General features: G+C 36.4%; 1 protein-coding gene across 6 annotated transcripts in view; it reads left to right on the top strand.

Moving 5' to 3' along the window:
- The window catches only part of LOC115918226 (mucin-19-like), an 87,743-nt gene extending 66,605 nt beyond the window's left edge, over positions 1-21,138 (top strand). For 5 of the 6 annotated variants that reach the window (XM_030996547.1, XM_030996542.1, XM_030996553.1 and 2 more), the window contains 19 exons: positions 1,055-1,245; positions 3,519-3,641; positions 4,311-4,390; positions 5,456-5,496; positions 6,164-6,260; positions 7,508-7,613; positions 8,391-8,510; positions 9,244-9,347; positions 9,806-9,944; positions 10,825-10,914; positions 11,220-11,510; positions 11,818-11,949; positions 12,740-12,896; positions 13,147-13,391; positions 13,630-13,731; positions 14,203-14,427; positions 15,612-15,671; positions 16,290-16,344; positions 17,201-21,138. In XM_030996547.1, the coding sequence (XP_030852407.1) occupies positions 1,055-1,245; positions 3,519-3,641; positions 4,311-4,390; positions 5,456-5,496; positions 6,164-6,260; positions 7,508-7,613; positions 8,391-8,510; positions 9,244-9,347; positions 9,806-9,944; positions 10,825-10,914; positions 11,220-11,510; positions 11,818-11,949; positions 12,740-12,896; positions 13,147-13,391; positions 13,630-13,731; positions 14,203-14,427; positions 15,612-15,671; positions 16,290-16,344; positions 17,201-17,502 (2,660 nt within the window). In that variant the 3' untranslated portion in view covers positions 17,503-21,138. The remainder of the gene's footprint in view (positions 1-1,054; positions 1,246-3,518; positions 3,642-4,310; positions 4,391-5,455; positions 5,497-6,163; positions 6,261-7,507; positions 7,614-8,390; positions 8,511-9,243; positions 9,348-9,805; positions 9,945-10,824; positions 10,915-11,219; positions 11,511-11,817; positions 11,950-12,739; positions 12,897-13,146; positions 13,392-13,629; positions 13,732-14,202; positions 14,428-15,611; positions 15,672-16,289; positions 16,345-17,200) is intronic. The other variant, XM_030996532.1, reaches the window with a different exon arrangement.
- The last annotated feature ends 1,362 nt before the right edge of the window (positions 21,139-22,500 follow it).

Raw genomic sequence — 22,500 nt, 5'->3', positions numbered from 1 at the left:
TATCTGACACTTTACGGATATATAATTATACTAAAAGACAAATCAAAGACAGTAGTCATAGCAACCATATTTTTCACCTTAAAACACCTTGACAATACGTGTAATTTTATTACTTGCTGATATGTCTCTATGCTGGTTGTGCTATAGCTTGGTGGAGGAGGAAAACCTGTAGGTTAGGGATACATGTATGAACCCATTAAATACTGGATTGTCTCGTTATAGGTTTTGCCACCTGGGCATCGTTTCACAAAACCATTGTAAGTACAAGTTCGCCGACAACCCATTGAAACTTATATATTAATATTTACATGCATTTCAATGTGATGTCGGCGAACTTGTACTGATGATGATTTTGTGAAATGAGGCCCAGGTTCTCATAGGCAATGGTTTAATTAGCGCTTTCCATATGCAGGCAGGTCATGCTAGCTAGTGCAGTCAGTGTTATCAATGAATGATTGATTGAATTTATAGATGGAAATATGGATGAATGAATAGATGAATTTATAGATGGATAGATGATGGATTGATGCTTGACTGACTGAATGAATAGATGAATGAATTAATTGAAAAACAAATTAATTACAATCAATCACTTAATTAATGGATTAATCTATGAGTTAAAGTGATATACCTGCCACAAGGAAACATAAAACAGCTACATGTGCACAATGTACAGCTCAACAGAATAGTTCAGATAATACTTTTATTTTATGATAATAAGTCATGGAAATATTAAGTTTTGATATTTTATCTACATATATTAGGTAAAAAAAACATTTTGACATGAAGAAATTATTGTTTGTATATGTTGTATTATATCTTACATGTATATGTTCTTCGTTATTCCGTTATGTTATATTTGGAAAAATGCAGAAATAAAATCAAAGAATTAAAATCGAAAAAATAAAATACAATTCATATATACTTATTTGTACAGGTCTCCTAACTTTCCACTTTTGTCAAGTATTTGTCAGTGGTTAACAGGTCTTGCTTCTCAACCAAATAATATTTGCATCATCACACACTAAACCCTTCTCTTAATTATCACCTTCAGGTCCAGTCTATCTTGCATTTGAGAGTATGGAACCGGTCAGACTGGACTTTTTCCTGAGGACCGTCCAAGATGTCCACAAGCCGGTCACCATGCATGTTCCGGACTTCAACATCACCACGCCCCTCATGCCCCTGCTCCTCAAGTTTGCAGCGGACATCGCAGCGGGTCTCTCTCACCTTGCTTCAAAGAGGGTAAGAATTAATAGCTCATGAATGAACTTGGAAAATGTTTTGATATAGATAGGAAAGGGTGAGATAGTGCATGTATAACTATCCCGAACTGCCTGACCAAGTTTTTCTTTTAAAGAAGTTTGCATGAATATGATTGTTTAGGTTGGTATAAAAGAAATTTGTCTCTTTTTGTGGCTATATTTCATGTATGACCAAACTTTTCAGTCAATATCAAAAAAGATTGATGAACTTGGTGACAAAATCTGATACCACCAATTGGCCAAGGAACCTAAAATTACCTGTGCAAAAATGTCCTTTAGCATTAGATAGGAAATTCTGAAAAATTGACCAAAAAAATATTTTAATGTATGAACTCATTTTGCATGTCTGAAGTAAAGACTCTTCTTTAGGAAAATACTAACATTCAGACAAGGCTGTATCTTTGGAAGTTGGGGGGGGGGGGGAGGGTATTGGGTAGGGGTTGTTATTTTTTTTATGCAGAGCAAAGTATTTAATGTTCCCTCATCTCTTCCCATTTAATAGAGAAAAGTACATGTATTTCATGCAAAACAGATAATCTTACAATGATATCTAGTTAAATGTAATTGGGTGAAAAATCTTACTAATACAAGCCTCAAGCAATTTTTCCTTCCAGAAAAAATAAGTAGTTTGCTAATATCATGTTGGGCTCTTGCGTAGGTGTATTCATGTACATCTCTTTTTACAGTAGTGAGGTATGTAGATGCATAGACAACAATTATCATTGTGGTGTAAATTGCAAATAAAGACGACAAAGAAAAATAGTTGACTACCCTTTAATGCGGTTTTTCCTATTCCTGGACCTTTGATAGAATGGAGACTTGTCTGGGAGACATTGAACTGAGATATATAGTTCATCGACATATTGCGATAGAACATTTATTTTTGTGGTCTAACATCCGATCACAAAGTAATATTGTTGTGGTTTAACCTGTAAAGCCCTCTTGGGGGTATGTTTATGCATGGGAGTGGGGAGCATTCTTTTGATTTCCTGCGCAATGTCTGGAGCTGTCTCCTGCATTGATCAGTGTTTGTTCCTTTGAAGTGGAAAAATGAAGGAAAATTTCTATCACAATCTGAAAGAAATTTAGGTGAAAACGGAAATGTGAATGATTAGAACATTGTGTGGGTGAATGCTTTTTGAAGGCTATTTCTTTCTTATTACATGAAATATGTGGTTCCTTTTTATTACTCCATTACACTTGGTTCAATTTACTGTGCATTATGTTAATAAATCACAATTACTGCACCGTTTCACACAATACCGGTACATATTACACATACATCAAATTTGGGCTCGTCGTGCCGCCTCATAAAATATTCCATTAGCATGTGCGATACCCTTGTATCCTACTCAAGGCCATTTTCATGTAATATTGTTAACAGGAATCATACCAATGTTATAATTAAATGCAAACATTGAAAATATAATGGTTTTAATACATGAAACAGCAGACATAAATCAGTTAAAGTCAAAGTTTACATGAATTTGTTCTTATGTTATGTTTCAATTATGCTATATTCAATTACTGACAAAAGACTTGTATTCAATGGCGCCGTAGTAATTGTTGCTACACATATATCCTTCTCCATCAAAATGTCAAGGATGGATTGATTGTTGTTTCACCACATCTGTATAGAAAATATGATATTTTATCATGATATTTACAGATGGAAGACAATTTCACTGTAATTTAGATTGAGAATAGTAAATACAAAGTATTTATTTTCTCCACCCCTCTGTTTTCTGACTAAATAGATGTTAAACTTTGTTAATGTTAATATTTTGTTATGAAAATTCATGCAAAGATAGAAATGATATAAGATATATAGCCTCCATGTAACCTTCCCCATGAATAATCAGTTTGTTTGAAAAGTGTTTCAGTTGAATTTTTGTCTTTTCAGTGCTTTCAAGAGTCACTTGTAGATGATTAAATTCTGAATTTGAAATAAATAACTTATAGTACATGTCATGAGAGGAAGTTGGAAAAGGTGAATAGGTAGAATTATAGAAAAAATGGTTTTACATAGACAATGACAGCACAGGTCAAAAACCCAACTGTGATGGATGAGATATTCCTTTTGAAGTGGGGGGAAATAGATTAGATACAATGTAGACTTTCATGTACGGAAAAAAGAAGAAGGGCCAGGCAATATATTTCAAACGCGATATTAAAATACACGTGATAAAAATATGGTTCATTCTCATGCAGGATAGATATTAATGATGTGGCCTTGGATGTTTGTTGTTACAGATCGTGCAGCACAATCTAGGGGTGAGGAATATTGCACTGACTGCCGATCTCGTTGCCAAGGTAACCGATTTCGCCATCAAAGATGAGACTCAGAACACGGGACGAGCTGTGAACGGAGATTCGGTAAGTAGAGAGGAAATTTATTGTAATGTAGACAGGAATAAGAGAGAGAGAGAGAGAGAGGGGGGGGGGGGGAGAGAGGGGGGAATAAGAGAGAGAGAGAGAGAGAGGTGGAGGTAGATAGAGGAGAGAGATGGAGGGGGCGAGGGATGGAGGAAGATGGAGGGAGGGTGGAAAGGAGGGAGAGGGAGTGAGAGAAAGAGGAAGAGAAAGAGAGAGAGAGAGAGGGGAGGGAGAAAGACAAGGGAGAGAGAGGAAAGAATTACAGAATTGTACAAACAAGAATGAGAGCAGAGAAATGTGGGGAATAATTATGGACTTGACTGGGGTAATATGAATTATTTGTGTTGATTGCTGGGAGGGGAGAAGGAGAGAAGGGGAAGGAGAGAGGGGGTGGGGGAGGGAGCAGGAGAAATAGATGAGATATATATATATATAACGAGGGAGAAAAAATAACTGAAGAGGATGAAAAATGTAAGAAATTGAATAGTATAATGATTGAAATTTAATGGAAATCTATTTTATTATAGAGGACTAGGAGTTTTCAGAGTTATTATATAATCTTATAGAAAACGAAAATCATGACCCCTTATGCGGCCATTAATTGTCCTACTCTTTTTCTCCAATGCTATTTCATATTTTCACAAACATGTATTTTTGTTAATATTACAGCAATCATCATTCCCATCTAGTGCAAGATGGATGGCCTACGAGACACTGGTATTCAGCACATGTACAGAGAAGAGTAATGTGTAAGTATTATGATGAAATATTGAGCTCACCATTTTATCAAGCCCAAATTCAAATTCAATTGAACATTTCTTTTCTTCCATTCAATTTGACGTCATATTTGACATCTGTTCAAACAATACAATTTATACATAGGAACACAAATATAATTAAAGAACTGGTATTACAAGGAATAAGGCATGAATCTTGATAAGCAAAGCTTGTAATGGGTAAGCCTGAATCAGAGATGCCAACTAGTACGGATTTCCCGTAATTGGTACGGAAATTAACGACCATTACGGCAGTACGGAATGTTGTCTAAAAATTACGTTTTTTTTTTTTTTTTTTTTTTTTTTTTTTTTTTTTTTTTTGCGCATAGGGATCAATCGTAGCAAGTGCTGTACAGTATGGTGGCCATCCAGCACTCGCTGCATGAGAAAGATGGAAAATTATCAAGTATTCTCTTAATAGAAGCCAATTTTTCATTGAAAACTTATGTGTTGTGATGAACTGAAAATCAATATTTAGCAACTTTGTGGGAGTAAAATCACAACAAATTTCAGATAATCATGCGCGCATGCGTCCGCTTGCCATTCTTTTAAGATTCATGGCGCCGCATAGGAAATTACTGATTTATTCCCCAAATTACTGATTTTGAGCCTTATGGTTACTGATTTGTGCTCTGAAAGGTTGGCATCCCTGCTGAATACACAAGTACATGTTGAAGCAAACAAAGTAGAATTCATAACTTATCAGTTCTAGCATGAGCTGTCACTGTTGATTGGTTGATATAGGTAATCATTCAAATGTTATGAATCAAAACCTGTATTGAAAAGCCTGAGATTGTTTTTTCTAAATAAAAATTGTAAACAAAAAATTAAGATACAAATTGAAAAGCATTTTTCCTAAATAAGTAGATAGAAATTCCTTTTTGAAGACATATGCTAGTTGTCTCTTGTGGAGCATGTATTTATTCAAACTCGCACAATGGTATTGATTTTAAAATTGTTGCTAATCATCTCCTAGATCGAGATAGGATTTTAGGTCTAAATCAAGAGAATAATCCAATGTTTTTCTACTCTCTTTAGATGGTCTCTTGGTGTTATAATCTGGGAAATCATGTCATTTGGTGAGTATACATGTTCTTTTTCTCTTTCCTCAGACTGCTTATTGGTTTATTATAATATTCAACATTCATCCTCTCCAAGCGCTATAGTTTTCCTTAGAACTATAAGCTAAGAAAGATAACAAACAGTCCTTTTCAGGACTACACACCCCCACAAAAGATTACCGAGTCAGAGTCCTTTCCTGGACTCCTCAACCCTCTCTCTCTCTCTCACATGGTGCACCCGCAAGCCTACTGTATAACATTCAAAATGTTTTGAATAACTCATTTCTTGGTTTTAAAGTCACAAGGGACTGTTTTCTAATCACAGTAAATTTTCCTCATGTTTATTTCTATTTAAACATGATTCTTTTTCAAAAGGATGTCATTTGGCACGATGTCCTCCCCCACTTTGATACTTTTGTTTTAAAAAAAGTGATATTTGTTTAAGCTAAATGAAGCATGCTTGTAAATCTGGAACTTTTCTAAAGTTGACTGTCCAGACTTTTTTATTTCATGGGATTTTTTGTAATTAATTAAATATTGGATGAACTGTTAAAAACTAATTCTACAAATTATCGCCCGATATACATAAAACAATTTTGTCTCCCATTTTATTTGAAATTCATATTTCATGGCTCAAACAGTGTCCAGTAGTCGATTTCAAATGTGAATTGTTTTGCATTATCAGGTTCCGAGCCCTTCAATGGCTACCCTGTCGATGAGCTGAGCAGAAAACTGACAGAAGGCTACACGTTGAACCAACCAGATGGATGCTTAGACGACATGTAAGTTTACAGTATATGTCTATTAAAGGTAAAGACTAGTATTGGAAACGCCCCAATTTCAAAAAATGAAATGGAAGCTCTTATTACCAATCATGTGAAAGAATATGTTCTGACTAATACAGTACATGATGATACAAAATTTTGCCGGTAAACCGCCTGCTTATTGATATATATGGTAAATTAGTTTATCTATTGGTGTGTGAGAGATAAACGCACGTGTCGCGCACCTGTGTGTAGTCCCATATACATCTTTCTGTGTACGGTGCTTGTAATTTAACTAAGACTGGGCCAAATTTCTTATCATTTTGATGATTCCAGAACCTTGCAGTACACACCAATACTTATATGCTAGATGATCAACCTTTTCTGATCGATTCCACAACTTTTCTTTCACAATGCAATCGCATGACCATAACTGGTTTTGATCTTTAATTTTTGACTAGTTTTTTTAATTTGTTTTTATTCCAGTCTTAGAGTAAAGTCTTAAAGTAAGTCTTATCATAAGTGATTTTTAGATTACAAACATTGGAAATGATGTCATCCTTTCATACTCGTTGGCTATTATAAGCTTTTCTTCGGATGATTCCGTATATAACCCATTACATGTACATTTATATTATATCAAGTTCGATTTGCTTACTTGATTTTAAAAATTAATTTAGCTTTAACTATCACAATTTTTATGCCATATTGGCATATAAGTATATAGACCTATAGATGAAGTCATTGAGATATATTTTCTTTTCTACAAATCATAAATGCATTGAGGCACCAGACATGACTTCTAGTTGGTTGTTTGTTGCAATTATCCTCATTGCAGTTCTGTTTTGTGTAAGTTTCTTATATAGTTATTTCTTTATTATAAAATAAAATTTAATTATCATTTTCCTTGAGCTTTTGCTATAAGAGGTCAACCTAAAAGCCCTTCTAAAGTGTTGCGAGCCCCAAATTCGCAAACTAATTTGATGGCGATTTTCACTTAAATTGTATCATAATGTGAAAGAGGATGATGTTTAAGACACACTTCTGCAAAGACTTAACGCTGAAAATGTGTTTGAAGACAAATATTAATAAAAGAAAAAATAATTTGGGTATTCTGTTGTACGCAGAAAACTTAAATGTTGTATTCTTTCATCAATATTCAACTTCAAACACATTTGTTTTGAAAATCCTTGCAGAAATTTTTTAAAAAGGCAAATCTGTGACATTATTTTTTTAATTTTCCATTTTCTACAAATCTTCTGAAGATATGAAATCATCCAGAACTGTCTGAGACTAGAACCCGACGAGAGACCGAATCTGAGGAGTCTGGTTGCTAGACTAGTAAGGAGATACCAGAGCATCAAGTTACAGGTAATCTGAAAAGGGTATTCCCCTTAGTCTTCTGGAATTCTTTTGTAGAATATATTACACAACTTTTGGTCATGCACAAAATGTCAATTGAGGGATTAAGAGTCATTGTACATGTATTTTGTATTGTATTTATTAAACTTCATTGATTTATGGATAGTCAACCCATTACATGTACATGTACATTTATATTATATCAAGTTCGATTTGCTTACTTGATTTTAAAAATTAAATTTAGCTTTAACTATCACATTTAGCTTTAACTATCACATGTTCGAAACATCGAACCACTCCCGCCACTCATCCTCTCCAAGCGCTATAGTTCTCCTTAGCACTATAAGCTAAGAAAGATAACCAACAGTCTTTTTCAAGACTATACCAAACAGTCATTTTCAGGACTACAAACCCTCAAGAAAAATTACAGAGAGTCCTTCTCAGGACTCCTCAATTCTCCCTCTCTCTCACATGGTGCACCCACAAGCCTAGCGTACATTTACATGTACTTTTCTGCTTTGGAATGAGTGTCTACTTCATGTACATTGTATATTTTCTTCTGTTGCAGAAGTAGTTCTTCAGTAGGTTTTAATGTGTGAAACATTTGTTTGTGCTTCTTGAGATGAAATCTATTATATTTCGGTTATTGAAAAGAACATGATTTCTTGCTGCATTTTGTAACAGAGAAAATTTAACTCACAGACTTTGGCAAGATTATTTAAGGTCCAAGTATATACTACCGGTATGTGTCATCTGATTTAAATCCTTCTTTTTCTTCTCTTTCAGGACAAAGAGACGAGAGCTGAGGTGTTCCAATCCCTTGCCCAGTTGAGTGATAACCATGACAACATGAGCCCACCTCAGATCAGGAGTATGGAGATGCTTGTCAATGGGAATATAGATAAGGTAAGGGCTCATATGGGACCTGTTTCACAAAGCATTTTTCCAATGACAAATCTACTGATAACCAATCAGAAGCAAGGATTTTAGTAGCTTATAACAAAAACTGTCATTTGTCACTGATGACAAGTTTTGTGAAATGCCCCCCATAAGTTCATCTGGGACCCGTTTCACAAAACATTTTTCCAATGACAAATGCCAAAGATCAGTGACAAATCTCCTGATAACCAATCAGAAGCAAGGATTTCAGTAGCTTATAACAACAACTGTCATTTGTCACTGATGACAAGTTTTGTGAAACACCCCCCAGGACTTTACAAAATACCTCATTGGATGAAATAAGGGAAATTACTCAGAGCATGTCTTCAAAATAGATAAATTTGATAGGTAACCATATCGTTCCTGTTTTCACGAAGTGATGGTAGTGAGGAAAATCTGCACGCAAATTGTATGGGATTATCATTCACTACCGTCACTTCGTGAAAATAGGGACGATATATTTTGTAAGGCAAATTTTCATCCACTCCAAACCTGTGGACTTTCTCAAGCCAAGTGATTCTTCATACAGTCAAACCAATATTTTTGACCAAACTATGCAAAATGTGTTATTTACAGTCCCAACAGATGCGATTTATGCAGAATTAACCGTATATGCACCTCTGAAAACGCTTCTGGTGCCTGTGAAAACATCTTTCCTATTTCCATCTGTCTCTCATTCTGTCTCTCTGTCTACCTACAGGAGTTAGCCCAGGCCAGGCTAATGGCTGTCCAGTATGCTGCCACGGCATTCCCTGGCAGTCATGTTGCTTCCAAGTACACCTTACTCTCAGCTTGTGGAGACGAGTGAGTTCAAAACTTTTATCAGTCATCGTACACTTTATGTAGATATTTGAGTTCTATGTGTTTTTAATGCTGATCCCTTGAATGATAATAAAAAAATTTAATGGAACTTTAATATCACCATCCATATGAGACTTATGTGTATATTTAATCAAGGGCTACATTTGTAAGTTATTACAAATTGTGGATTACGAGAGTAATGTACTTGGCTACTCAAAGAGCAAATATCACGTTCGGTCTCTTAAATTGAAGCTTTTATTAGACTCAACAGAGAAGCCATACATTTTCCGATATAGTTGGATTCTATCGATCACCCCAAAGACTTGTCTGAAATAGCAACAAGAAATGCCATCAAATGTTTGCTTGACAGGAGAAGCACAATGTTTGAAGCACAATCCTTCACTATTGAAATATACAACTGTCCATTAATTTTAAACCATTTGTTGTTGTTACTACAACAGGATTGAAGTTGTGAGGACAGAAGCCAACAACATTATCAAGATGCAGGCTAAGATTGCAGAGATGGATATGGACTCGGACACACCCTCAGGGAAGATGCTCCCAGCCTTCCCTCTCATGATTAACCAAATCAGAACAAAGGTAGGATATCGTCAGTACTCTATGTTAGGGTGGGTCGGGTCGATGGGATGGGGCGTGGTGGGCGTGGTAGGGCAGGGTAGCTGAGATGGACATGGAATCAGACACGCCCTCGGGGAAGATGCTCTCAGCCTTCCCTCTGATGATTAACCAGATCAGAACAAAGGTAGGATATCGTCAGTACTCTATGTTAGGGTGGGTGGGGTCGATGGGATGGGGCGTGGTGAGCGTGGTAGGGTAGGGTAGCTGAGATGGATTTGGAATCAGACACACCCTTGGGGAAGATGCTCCCAGCCTTCCCTCTGATAATTAACCAAATCAGAACAAAGGTAGGATATCGTCAGTACTCAATGCTAGGGTGGGTGGGGTCGGATGGGATGGGGGGGGGGGGGGGACTATCTTCAGTATTCTCTGTGTGTCATGTAAATGTAATCCACATTATCATATCTTTACTGACTCTCTCTCTCTCTCTTTCTCTCTCTCTCTCTCTCTCTCGCTCGCTCTCTCTCTCTCTCTCTCTCTCTCTCTCTCGCTCTCTCTCTCTCAAGTTATAGGGTCCTATTGTAATGTAAAACAGATCCTATGAGGATGAAATAGGCTGCTTATTATTTAATACTTGTATATCTGATGAATTTGGGAAAGTTCAAAGTATTCATTTACTTTAGTGTAGAGTTCTAAACATTAATTGACATCAAATATGCCCATACACTTCATATTTGGTCTAGTAGTCCAAACCTCTTGTAGGGCTATTAACTGAATACAGTGACCATATACTATCAATCTGAGATATGGTCGGTAACTAAAAAAACAAAATAGAATGTACTTGCCCAGTTTACTATGCTTATTTTCTGTTGATTTTCAAACTTATATCCACTTTGAACAGGCCTTTGATAACTTGCCACACTCTAGTCAGAAGTCACAGGGACCTCTTGGAGTCTTCACGATACCATTCAAAGCCCCCGTCTATGAAAAGGTAAGCCCATCAATTCACAAGGCATTTCCAGAGCTGCCAACCATTACGTTTATCCCGGAATTATTCTGTTTTTTTCTCCAAATTACGATTTTTTCTCATAAAATATGTTTTTTAATTTTTTTAAATTTATATGTAGAGCCTTCAATTTCAAGGGAAAATGGAGATGTTTTCCTGCATGACATTGCAGTTTGTCAAGCTTATGCTGTAGGCCACCTCTTAAAGGTTCACATTCCCTCAGAAGTATAGGGGGTAATAGTTGTGCTATGCCTGTTATCACCACTTCTTGTACCATCCCTCTCTCCCAGATTGGCGTCTACTTGCGGATGTGCTTGGCCTACTCTGCAGAAGTATCGCCCAACGTCTTCAAGACGAACGAGATGAAGAAACAAGGTCCCGCCCTCAGTCGCTACGTCAACGACCTCGTGGAGATGTACGCAGGAGATTCGGGCGCCCCCGTTTCCACCTACACCGGTCTCCTGAGGCAGTACGTGTCGGCCATCGGAGGTGGGAGGGGCTTGTTCTCTCTCCTGGAGGTCGTTGCTATGGCGCCGGATAAACTGGCGCCACAGTTTGTGAAGAAGACAGATAGTCTGAAGGTACATACACACATTTTGATGTTTCTATTTTTACCCCCTTTCATTACAATGTCTTTGTCTGTCGATGTACCTGTTTATCAATATCTCTGACAATTTCATACCCCACTACACTGACAAGACAGACACCAAGGAATACAGAATACAGGCAGAATAGACTGAATAGACTGAACTGAACTATGACATTACGTTAAACGACTAAGAATTTCTTGAATTTCATATTCACCATATTTCAATCACTGATTCATTCAGAGTTGACAATTCATTTATAATTCATGTCATAATATTCAATAATACACTTTACCCTTAGATGTTGCTGTATTCTGATGAGGAAGCAGTGCGCCTCTACGCAGCTCAGCTTTTGGGCGTGGTTCTCTGTTACGCCCCTCCTACACTGGTGGTCGATACCATCATGTCCTTCACCTCAAGACTGGACTCAGATGTAAGTCCCCCCCCCCTCCCCCACTCCCCCACACCCTCTTTACCACTCTTTACTTTTAGCTTTACCACACTTATAAGCCACTGAATTATCCAGATAATGGTACAGAGTCTTGTGGAGACTCGATCTTCTCTTAATGATTCTTGCCATTTGATCGGTATTGGCATTGGTATTCGAATTCAGTTCTGGTTGACATTCACCTCTTACATCTTCAAAATGTTCTTGTGGATAGTAAATTGTGAATGAAAAACCCCTCGAGGGAGACAAAGAAAAGCAGTCTTTTTATGCAGGTGATCTTTAAGTGCTGGTTCCTTCAAAACAGGTTCACTTGGAAACAAAATAAATGTGAATAAATCAGCAATTGTTTTAGGATTAAAATAACAATACGTAAGGGCTTTTGATCAAAATTCATTGCTTCAGCCCAAACTTGGTACAAGAGGATTTTGAGAACACTTTCTGAAAAGGTTGCTACTCAGTCATTCGTGACAGCAGAGTTATGAATAAGGTATCATTAGACAGACTATATGTTACTCTTTAAAATGAAATATAAGTGAAGGTCCCACATGTTATAACTTTTTAATGGGTCTTCACGAAGTTTGGGTATACCTTTTTAAATAAACACTGTATAGGTAGTGGTTGCTAAAGCAATATATGGAAAATATCATCTGCTTTTTACATTGTAAGATTTATCTTGGGAACAAATTTGGTTGTTTTAAGTTAGCCATCAAGGTAGAGAGAATCAAATATTAATTCTGTGTGCCATGCATCAATTGTTTGATTTTTATTCATGCAGTCAATCGAGAGCTGCCAAGCAATGCTCTGGGTTCTGGGCTTCACCATCGGAAGGCAGATGCAGAAGGAGATACAAGCCAACAAGGACACATTCTCCAGACTGACTGACACCCACAATCTGGGAGAAAATATCTACAGGAGAGCCACCGAAGCAATAGGTATGTGAGCTAGGGCTGGACAGGGTTCCAAGAAAACGTTAGGTGACGTAGCACAGCCCATGTGTGAAAAATGATGACTCCACTGACTTTGAGCATTTTGTAAATTTTGCATCATTCCCCTTAGCCTAAAATGTAACCAAATAATGATGATATCAAGTATAAACCACAAAAAAACCTGCCATTTCGATGAAAAATGATCGCCATTTGATAAATTCAGCTGACTGAATTTTTTTTTCCTGTCAATTCACAGTTGCTAAACTAGAGAGCAGCAATCCCACCATAGTCAAGGCAGCCTGTACAGCGATAGCGGAGATTGGGCGCAACGGCCCCATCCCCCTGCCCAAGGGAGGTAAGACCAATGGACGATCAACCACCAAGGGCAGCTCGGAAGGCTCGGTCAGGAGCAAGAACGGTGCTACCGGTCCCACCAAGCTGAGTCTCGTGCAGAGACTGACAGAGATATTCACCAGAGACTCTGTGCTTTACGTGCTTGAGGTAAGGAAATGTGATGGATTGTCATGTCATCAGTTTTATTTGATTTGATTTATTTATTTCTGTTTGATTTTCTTTTTCTTTTGCAGTTTTACAAATATATAACAAACAAAACATTGCAAATTTTACACATGACAAAAGAATGTATGTAGAATAATGTAAGGCTGGCTGTAACAAATCGAAAACATACTTCTGCTGTAAACAAACCTCCAGTTTCACAAACTTTATGACTTTCATGCAGGTGAAGAAGGAAGCAGCCGAAGCCCTTGCCCATCTGATGGTAGGAGAGGCCGAGTTCCCTTACAGCAAGCTTGTCTTAGAAGCACTACCCAAGGGTCTTAAGGTAATTGCACTGCATTGTACCATATTCTTAAAAGTCGTCCAACTTTGGGACATATTTGAACCCACCCCAAATGCCTGGAGTTAAAGTGTATCAAATTTGAACTTCGTCATCCTTTAAAAATCATGATTCCAGTAACTATATAGAAAAGAAGAAAAAAGGCCTTTGAAATTTGCATTTTCATTCCGTGATCTAATCATTTTTGTTATTTTATAATATTTTGTTGATGTAATTACTCGTTTTCATTCAAAGCTTGGGAGTGAGTTTGCACAAATCAGTTTCTGGTTTAAATACAGAGAGTGAATGCTGCTCAAATTTAGAACTTTGTTGCCTGTTTGGGTAGAAACTAACTAAAAGAAATATATTTGTCACTTCTGAATGGCACAAATATCATTTATTAATCCAAATGATAGAAATATCATTTGTCATGTCTAAAATAAAGCAAAGACAATTATTATCTCCATATTTGCGCAGATCTCAGCACCCAGCAGAGAAGAACTCTTCCCCTTCCAGTTCCATCTTGCCGATGTCCTATCCACTGCCCTCCAGGGGCCGTCAGCCCCCGCTGCTCTGGACCCCTGGCTGGACGAGAGCACCACACCCCTCGGTAGGGCCACGCCCACCAACGGGTCCCTCAAGGCACTCCTAGACACCCTCCTCACGGATCGGCGGGAGACAAACAACTCAGATGAAAAAGAGGTGAGGAACTGTTCTTGAGGCAGGAAGATGAAAGGATATATTCCATCTGGGGAGTGTTTCATAAAGCTGTGCTTTAAGTTGTGCATGACTTTACGAATGACTTGAATATGAAGAGCTAAACGTGATTCTCAAATCCTTTTAATTGCATAAGCTAAAGTTGAAATATGCAGATGTAGATTAACCTTAATGCAAAGTGTATTTTTGGCTACAATTTTAATTGAGATTATGGGAAATACAGACACACCTTGTTAAAATGTCAGAAAAAACTTTGGGCATCCCATTTGGCTCTTCATATTCAAGTCCTTTGTAAAGTCATTCATAACTTTATGCACAGCTTTATGAAACACCCCCCCCCCCCCAGCAATGGGAGTCAGAAGGGCTAAACCTCACATACTTAAACACAGATTTGATATCCTTTGGCATATCCTTTGGCATATCCTTTGGCATACCTTTTTTTTTGTTTTTTTTTGTGTGTGTTGCTTAAGCCAAATTAAGCTTGTTTTATCATATGCCGCGATGTGAGAGTTCACGTATTGCGTGCGTTGAAGGGCTGCATGATTGAGCAGTGAATTTGTGTTCGCTTTTTTGCACAGATTTACTGCATATTGCCAGTTACGCTGCCGCTGCATGTGCGAACGCCTGTTAAGGGTACAGATTTCTTATTTTCGAAGACATACCGTGCTAAAAATTCTTAATTCTCATTTTCAAATGTTGGCAGGTATGATTTGGGTTCCAAACTGACAATTTGTAATTTGTTCAGTATTTTGGCTGTATTTTTTTGTGGTTGCATCGATTGAGGCTGCAAAAGCATTTTAATGATTATATTTAGACAGTATAATCAACACACAGTCAGGTTGTGTAACATTGTGTTTAAGAAATACAAAGACAATTATTTTTGGAGTGCAGAGAGAGAGGGAGAGAGAGAAAAGACGAGTAAGAGAAGAGAAAGAGAGTTGAGAGGGTGAAAGAGAGAGATAGAGAGAGAAGAAAAGATATAGGAGGACAATCAGAGAAGGGAGAGAGAGAAGGAAAGAAGGAAAGAAGGAAAGAGATGAGAAGGACGATCAGAGAAGAAACACAGATAGACTGATGAAGAGAAGAAACAGAGGAATGTAGAGAAGTTGATCTAATAGCGAGATATAAACATAATACTATGTTTCTCTTTTTCTCCCCATTTCCTCCAGGCAATAGCTGTTATGTTAACAGTCCTATTTGAGACATTCAGGCACAATCAAAGTATTCAGGTAAGAATTTTGTTTCCCTTCATATTATTTTGATTCTAAATTTTAGCTAATATTTACAACAGTATTCTGTTTTTGTTTGAAATGGTTTTTTCTGCAGTTGTGAAATATACCTGATTTGGATTTATCTGGATTTTGTATAGAAAGTAGCTCTTGGAATGGTTTAGTGTATTTTATCAAAGCAATTTATATGCTTTAGTTTAACATTTAAAATTGCTCCAGATAATATAAAACTGTACATTCTTCACAACATGTAGGTTAATAAGGATCTGTATTATAATATAAGTGGTGTGTTTGAAAACTGTGATCATAATGCATGAAATTTAAATGGATGTTCTAAAAAGCTACAAATTGATATCACTACCATTGAATGTTCATTACATATTTATAAAAGGTATGCATCATGTTTTCCCCAAAATTTCATATACAACAATACCTAACCGCTCATAAGCTTATCTTAGATTTAACTGAACTAGCAAGAAAGACTGCTTGTGAATTTTTGTCCTGGTAAAGAAAATAGATTTTGCTCTTATTTAATCACATGCACATGGAGCTATGAAATATTTGCAGCTTAAACCAGACTTCACAATGTTTATTTTTCAATCTTTCTCTTGATTTCAGGATAATGAAGCTGAAATGATGAGCATCATAAAAGACTCTGTCATGGAGTGGGATGGTAAGACCGTTTTTCCTTTTATTATAGCAATTTTGTCATCTTATTCCAACCCTTGAGTGATCAGAAAGATATGTCAGAGAATAAAAGTTTGGCAGTAAAAATCGAGGGATGCACAATTCTTTTTGCTTTTGATATTGAACATGTGAGTTTCATTCCTTTAAAAGAATTTAAGTGTAGAAAATTACCTGGTGTATTTTAGAAATCTTTCAACTTTTCCTTAGGTGAGGGGCATCCCCGGATGGTTTAGGGATTGATAGATAAGGGTGCATTGTGGGCTGTTCTGGGACTGAAGGGTATTAAATGATATTAATCCTTATAATCGTCAAGGGTTGTACAACGCATGCTCCTGTGACAATTGCTTCCCTGTCTATTTCCTATAATAAATGAATTCCTATCTTCAATCCTGGACTCAGCACTTTACCAACACTCACTCTAGCTCTAACCCACACCCTCAACCCTTTGGGTGGAATTCTCAAAAGGGGACTAACTTTAGTCCATGGTTTTATCATCCTACTAAGTATGGAATGCCAAGTGTCCATATGAATATATTTTGAATAATTTGATATGTCCCTAGATTACCATGATAACATAATTATTTCATAGTTATATTGTTGTTTATTAATTATGTTATTACTTTTTATATTAATTTAGTGACAGATTAAATTATTCAAAAACATATTCATACAAACACTTGGCATTCCATACTTAGAGGATTAAACCATGGACTAAAGTTAGTCCACTTTCGAGAATACTACCCTATAACTTTTTAGGAAATAGATCCCAGAGTAGTTGTCACCAGAGCAAATGTCAGATCACTTCACAATGAAGCCCAACTATGTCTTGTTTACTCCCACAGGCAGTGGTGTCGTCTCCGAGCTTCCTCGCGATCTTCAGCAGCGTATTCTTAAAGTCCTGAAGCTGACGAGGGTGTCTAACGATACGTCGTCTCCGTTCGCAACCGGGATGGACTCCAGCGATGCTTCCTCATCGCCTGTATCTGGGATGGACTCTGATGAACCGCTGTATGCGGCCGTGCACAGGCGGGTTACGCCCGACGTCCACAGCAGCTCCGCAGACGGTTCTGAAGACACGGTGAACGATGACACCCCGATGCTCAATGATGCCACCAATGAAGACGATGAGCTGACCTCATTTTAAAGAGACAAGGATGTGTGTATCGAAATCTTGCATTGTGAAACATGACATTGATGAGGTGAGAGATACAGATGGGTCCGTTGAAGTCTTGCAATGTGAAACATGACAGTGGGTCCTGCAATGGTTGTCTACATAGATCTGACAGAACTAAATGGAGAGTTGATCATGTGGAGGACGTATGGTGCTATAGGGAGTCATTTGATTACCATGGCTTATGAAATCAGTGATGCCAATTTGTAGGCTTTAGACATTTTCAGGCCCCCATCACCCTTCCAGTTCAGGCTTTTTCAAACTCCCACAAAGGATCAAATGGTGATCCAACAAGTCTAGACCACTTTCCAGGCCCCTTGGATGAAACCAACTTGTCTCCTTGATATATACTTGTTAAACCCTTACTGTATGGGCTTGACCAAAGGCTAAGTTACGTTGTTGAAAGAGGTGGCACTTGGCAGCAGGTAATACGTTTGAATTTAAATCAACTTAGCACCAATATGAGAATGGGGTTTGTAAGGCCCATCATGTTTCTCATCACGGAGTTACTACGCTATGGAAAAGGTTAAGAATCATTTGGATATCCATCTTAGCCTTAAATCAGCTCATCTCTGATGAATGCCATCTTCCTGTTTCTAAGTGAAGAGAGGTTCATCAACCAACATCTTCAGGCCATGGAGTGCTTGTGGAGCACTTGTAAGATTACGTCTTTTATCAAAAGGTCTGTTTTCATCAGACCGAAGTTGCAAAATAACCCACTATATTCAGACTCGGGATATTTTCCCGAAGCTTGAAATTGCATCCCCACCAGACCGATACGCTCATCACAAACTAGATGAAGATGGGCGCAAATTAGCCCGCTATTTGGGAAATAGCGAGCTATTTTGTATAAAACAAGACCAAATTTCTCAGGATATTTTCTCGACCAAATAACTGGCTGATGGCAACTGCGGGCTGATGAAGCCGCAAATTAGCTGGCTAATTTGAGATCGGGCTAGTTAAAATAGGGGGTAGTGTTTAACCCAAACATGAGGAAATAAAGGTATTGTCATTAGCACGATATCCGCCTAACATTATATTCATAGAAGAATTTTAAAAGTTTTCTAACCCAATTGTTGTCTAGTAAATTGACTTCATGCAAGGTAAAGAGAACTGCATAAATATCCGTTATTGAGGGGTGCATACGATCATTGCCAATTTGAAGCATTTTGGGTATGGCAATGATGAATTTTTATTGTGAAAATGAAGGATTTCACTGTGATGCTTTTTACTGTATATCTGATGCTGCATTTGTATGACAGGTGGCCACGTTGCCTTGTCTATTATGAGAGTTTCTCACACACGTTTTATTGATTTTCATGGAAGATGGTATTGTGATAAAACTGCGATACACTGTACTTGCTCACTTTGTCAAACAGGGAAAAGGAGTTGTTAGATTAAATAGATTTTAGGATTGAAGGTCAAAAATTTGCTAGTGTTTACAAATTGGACAATGAGGGGTGGCAAGATACACAACAATTTACAGCATGATATATTGTTAAATCCTGGGCATGATGAGTCTTATATTTATATAAAATGAAGACAAGACTGTGATAAACATGCACCTATTTGCAGGGGGATGCTATATAGATTTAAATATGATGTACAAACTTGTAAAGAAATGAACAGTACTCTATTATTCTTACTTTGTAAGATTGTACTTGTAAATACTCCAAAGAAACAGATTATCTGTAAATACTACAAGAAGTGTCATATAATTTTCTTGTTTATTATATTAACTCATTTATATTATCTTGCATTTATTTTACTTTGAGCTACTCGTCATGTGTCACTGTCAACAAGAATTTTAGGATGCAAAGTCCAATCATAAAAAAAAATGATGATAAATGTAGTTACATCAACTGCAGCAATCTGCTTTATTAAAATTGAAAATAGTGCGATGGTATAGTGAAGTTAATAAACAGACAGGATATAGATAATCTGTATGCCTTGAATCCACAATCACATTTTTTAAAACCAAGACCAAAACATGGAAATGGATCTAAACAACCTGTTTATATATGATCCATAAATAATACAGATGGGGCACTTATCGTAATATACACTGTATGTGTATGTTCCATACCGTTTGGATGAAATTGCATTGTCATGAAGTCAATTAATTATACAAAATACTTTTAAGAATTTTTATTTACACAAGTTATTCAAAAATGAGAAGCTGCATGCATTAATCTTTTTAGAATGTGCATCCTTAGTACATACCTGTATATCTTGTTCTGAAATAACTACTGTACAGCATATTTTTGTTTTTTTGCAATATTATGCCAAAAATGTGTACCTTTTTAGTAAAAAAACAAAAAGTAGACCAAAATCAAGTTCTTCCATATTTCATTTTTTCAAGGCTGAATATTATGTCTTTCACATTTAATTCACTGTACTTTTACCCCTTCTCTTCTTCTCTTTTCATTCATGTATGTCTATATTTAGATAATATATTCACATCCAATATTTTAAAGATTTTCTTCTTTGACTTGAGCATCAAAGTTCACAAATTACTTTGAACACATATGAATATATTGTCTGTTTGAAGCCACAACTCTGTGTTGAAGTTTATGATGTAACACCCTTATTGCTCCATATAAATTATACACCTGGATGATGTAATATGAGTGAGGAAGTTGTCTTAAAATGTAACAGGAGTTGTTGTTGCATTGCCTGACCTATATGTTCATACAAGAATATACAATACACTTGTCATAGTATTAAGGGAATCATACAGTTCATTTATAGAATATTCACCAAATACATTTCATTATAATGTAGCCTAAAAATATTCATTTGCAGTAACTAAACGAGGCTGAATTTGCAAGGGAATGGATTAATCTATGCATTTATGGAAACATACTGCTTATCCAAAGGCTGTCTTTTGAATTAATCTTGAAGAATATACTGTATATCTGTGTCTTTCATAACTGTCTTTCAATCGTCTCATTGAGATTTTAAAAGTGATGAATTGTTCAAGTTTTTTTAATTTTAATTTTGTTAGTATTCATTTGGAAGAATTTTATATATGGTCTAGAGTGCATCATGTCTTTAAGTTGCGTGTCACACAGATGATTACATTTGATAAACAGTATTTCTTCTAAAATCGAATATTCTGTAAATTCTTGGTTGTCTATTTTATTTTGTTCACTTTATTGTTCCTTGTATCCATGTTCAAATATTTCAATATTTATCTTTTACTTGTCATATCATGCATGTGTTCCTTGTCTTAAATGATGTTTTAAACTTAAATTAAAGAGTGTGTTAATTAAAAGAATCACTCTATATCATATTACACAGATTATATGAATGTTACATCTACAAGCATTATTTTCACAAAGCATCTTTGTTCCATTCTTTTAATCAGCATTTACAGGAAATATTTTATCAGAAGCAAAGATTTTTATCAATTGTCTGTGTGAATCAAACAGAAATCAATGAAAAGTGTTTTGTTGTATATTGTGTTTTGCTAAATAAGTATGTGGAATCGAGAATCGAAAAAAGAGAAGTTGTCATTTATGTGTGTAAACTATGTTGTCTTAACATGTATGTATCTTTTTATCCAGATTAATGTTCTTTCATGTAATAAATGCAATTTACCTTACACATTCTTGTCTATCTTTATATATTGTATGTGGGTGTGTGTAGTCTCTTTGTGTGTTATGATTCTCCGAATGTTTTTACACTTTCTAAAGCAGTCTCAAGTTTTGGTACTGATGGAAAAATAGTATCTCATAGATTCCAAACCATTCTTACCCCAAAGTCTGGCAGTAGTACAATCAAATGTTATCTGAAAAACGATTTTGGTAGAAAATGTTTATTAGCTGAGAAATGCGCAAAGAAAGAGAATATTTTTTTAATAATAACTAAGCTACACGTAGTCGTCAAGGGGGCCGTTTCTCGAAACCGTCCTAAGTCCAACTTCTTAGACATCCCATTGAAATGCGTGTCATAGAACTAACACGCGTTTCTATGTGATGTCCACGAACTTGGACTTATGGCGGTTTCGAGGAACTGGCCCCTGATCGACCACGTGTCAGGCAATGCATGACGTTTCTTCAGTGAAAAGTGATTTCTATCAAGTTAAACTAAACCAAACCACTTACAGTTACCAACTAAATTGTTTATACCCCTTGTGAATCTGAGGGTTTTTGTGTTTTTCGTAACTCAAGAATGAAAGATGAACTGGTTGAATTAGGGCCTTTGTAAGCTTTAATATGTCACATTCTCAAGAAAAATAAGTCAGAACAAATCATATTTTCACATACTGAACAAATTACAAAACTTGGTTAGGCTATGATTCATTTAGTTGTTAACTATTATCTACAGCATAATAATGAATCCAATGTGTCTTATAGGCACTTGAAAACGCCAGATCATTTCTATGTGCCCGTCTTGTAAAGAGTTTATATTAATCGCAACTTATTACCTATTGCATTCAATCGCAACTACGTACATAGGAGATATAGCAGACGGCAAATTTTTGACTGATTGGAGGACTTGCGATTAGGTTGGATCAATCGCAACTCTTTATAAAACGGTGGCACATATGAGCCTAAACTGACAATGCTTTATCTTTCCTCACTTATATCAAAGAAATAAATTGTCTCGTCACTTTCAAGAGACCTTTAGAAACATACTTCCGCAGTTAATCTATTTACATTTAACTCCTTTGGTATCTTTTTTTTTGCATTTCCTTATCTCTCCATGGTCTTTCAATCTTTCTTTCCATCCTGTTTGGTCTATATTACTCATCGTTTTTAGCGCCTCTGAATCGCCAATATTATTAGTTTAAGCATTGCCATTATTATCTTTATTGATCAGCTGTTATATGGATGTAGGACAATCTTTATAGGGAAGGTATAACAACAGATGGTTTGGAATTATGCCACGGCCCAATTAAAAATCATTTGAATGGATGAATCTAGTGAAAAACAAATGAATCATAATATATTGCAATCTAATAGT

Source organism: Strongylocentrotus purpuratus, unplaced genomic scaffold (genome assembly GCF_000002235.5).
Source record: "Strongylocentrotus purpuratus isolate Spur 01 unplaced genomic scaffold, Spur_5.0 spur5_contig_855, whole genome shotgun sequence".
NCBI classification, from domain to species: domain Eukaryota; kingdom Metazoa; phylum Echinodermata; class Echinoidea; order Camarodonta; family Strongylocentrotidae; genus Strongylocentrotus; species Strongylocentrotus purpuratus.
This window is presented reverse-complemented; position numbering and strand designations above follow the sequence as displayed.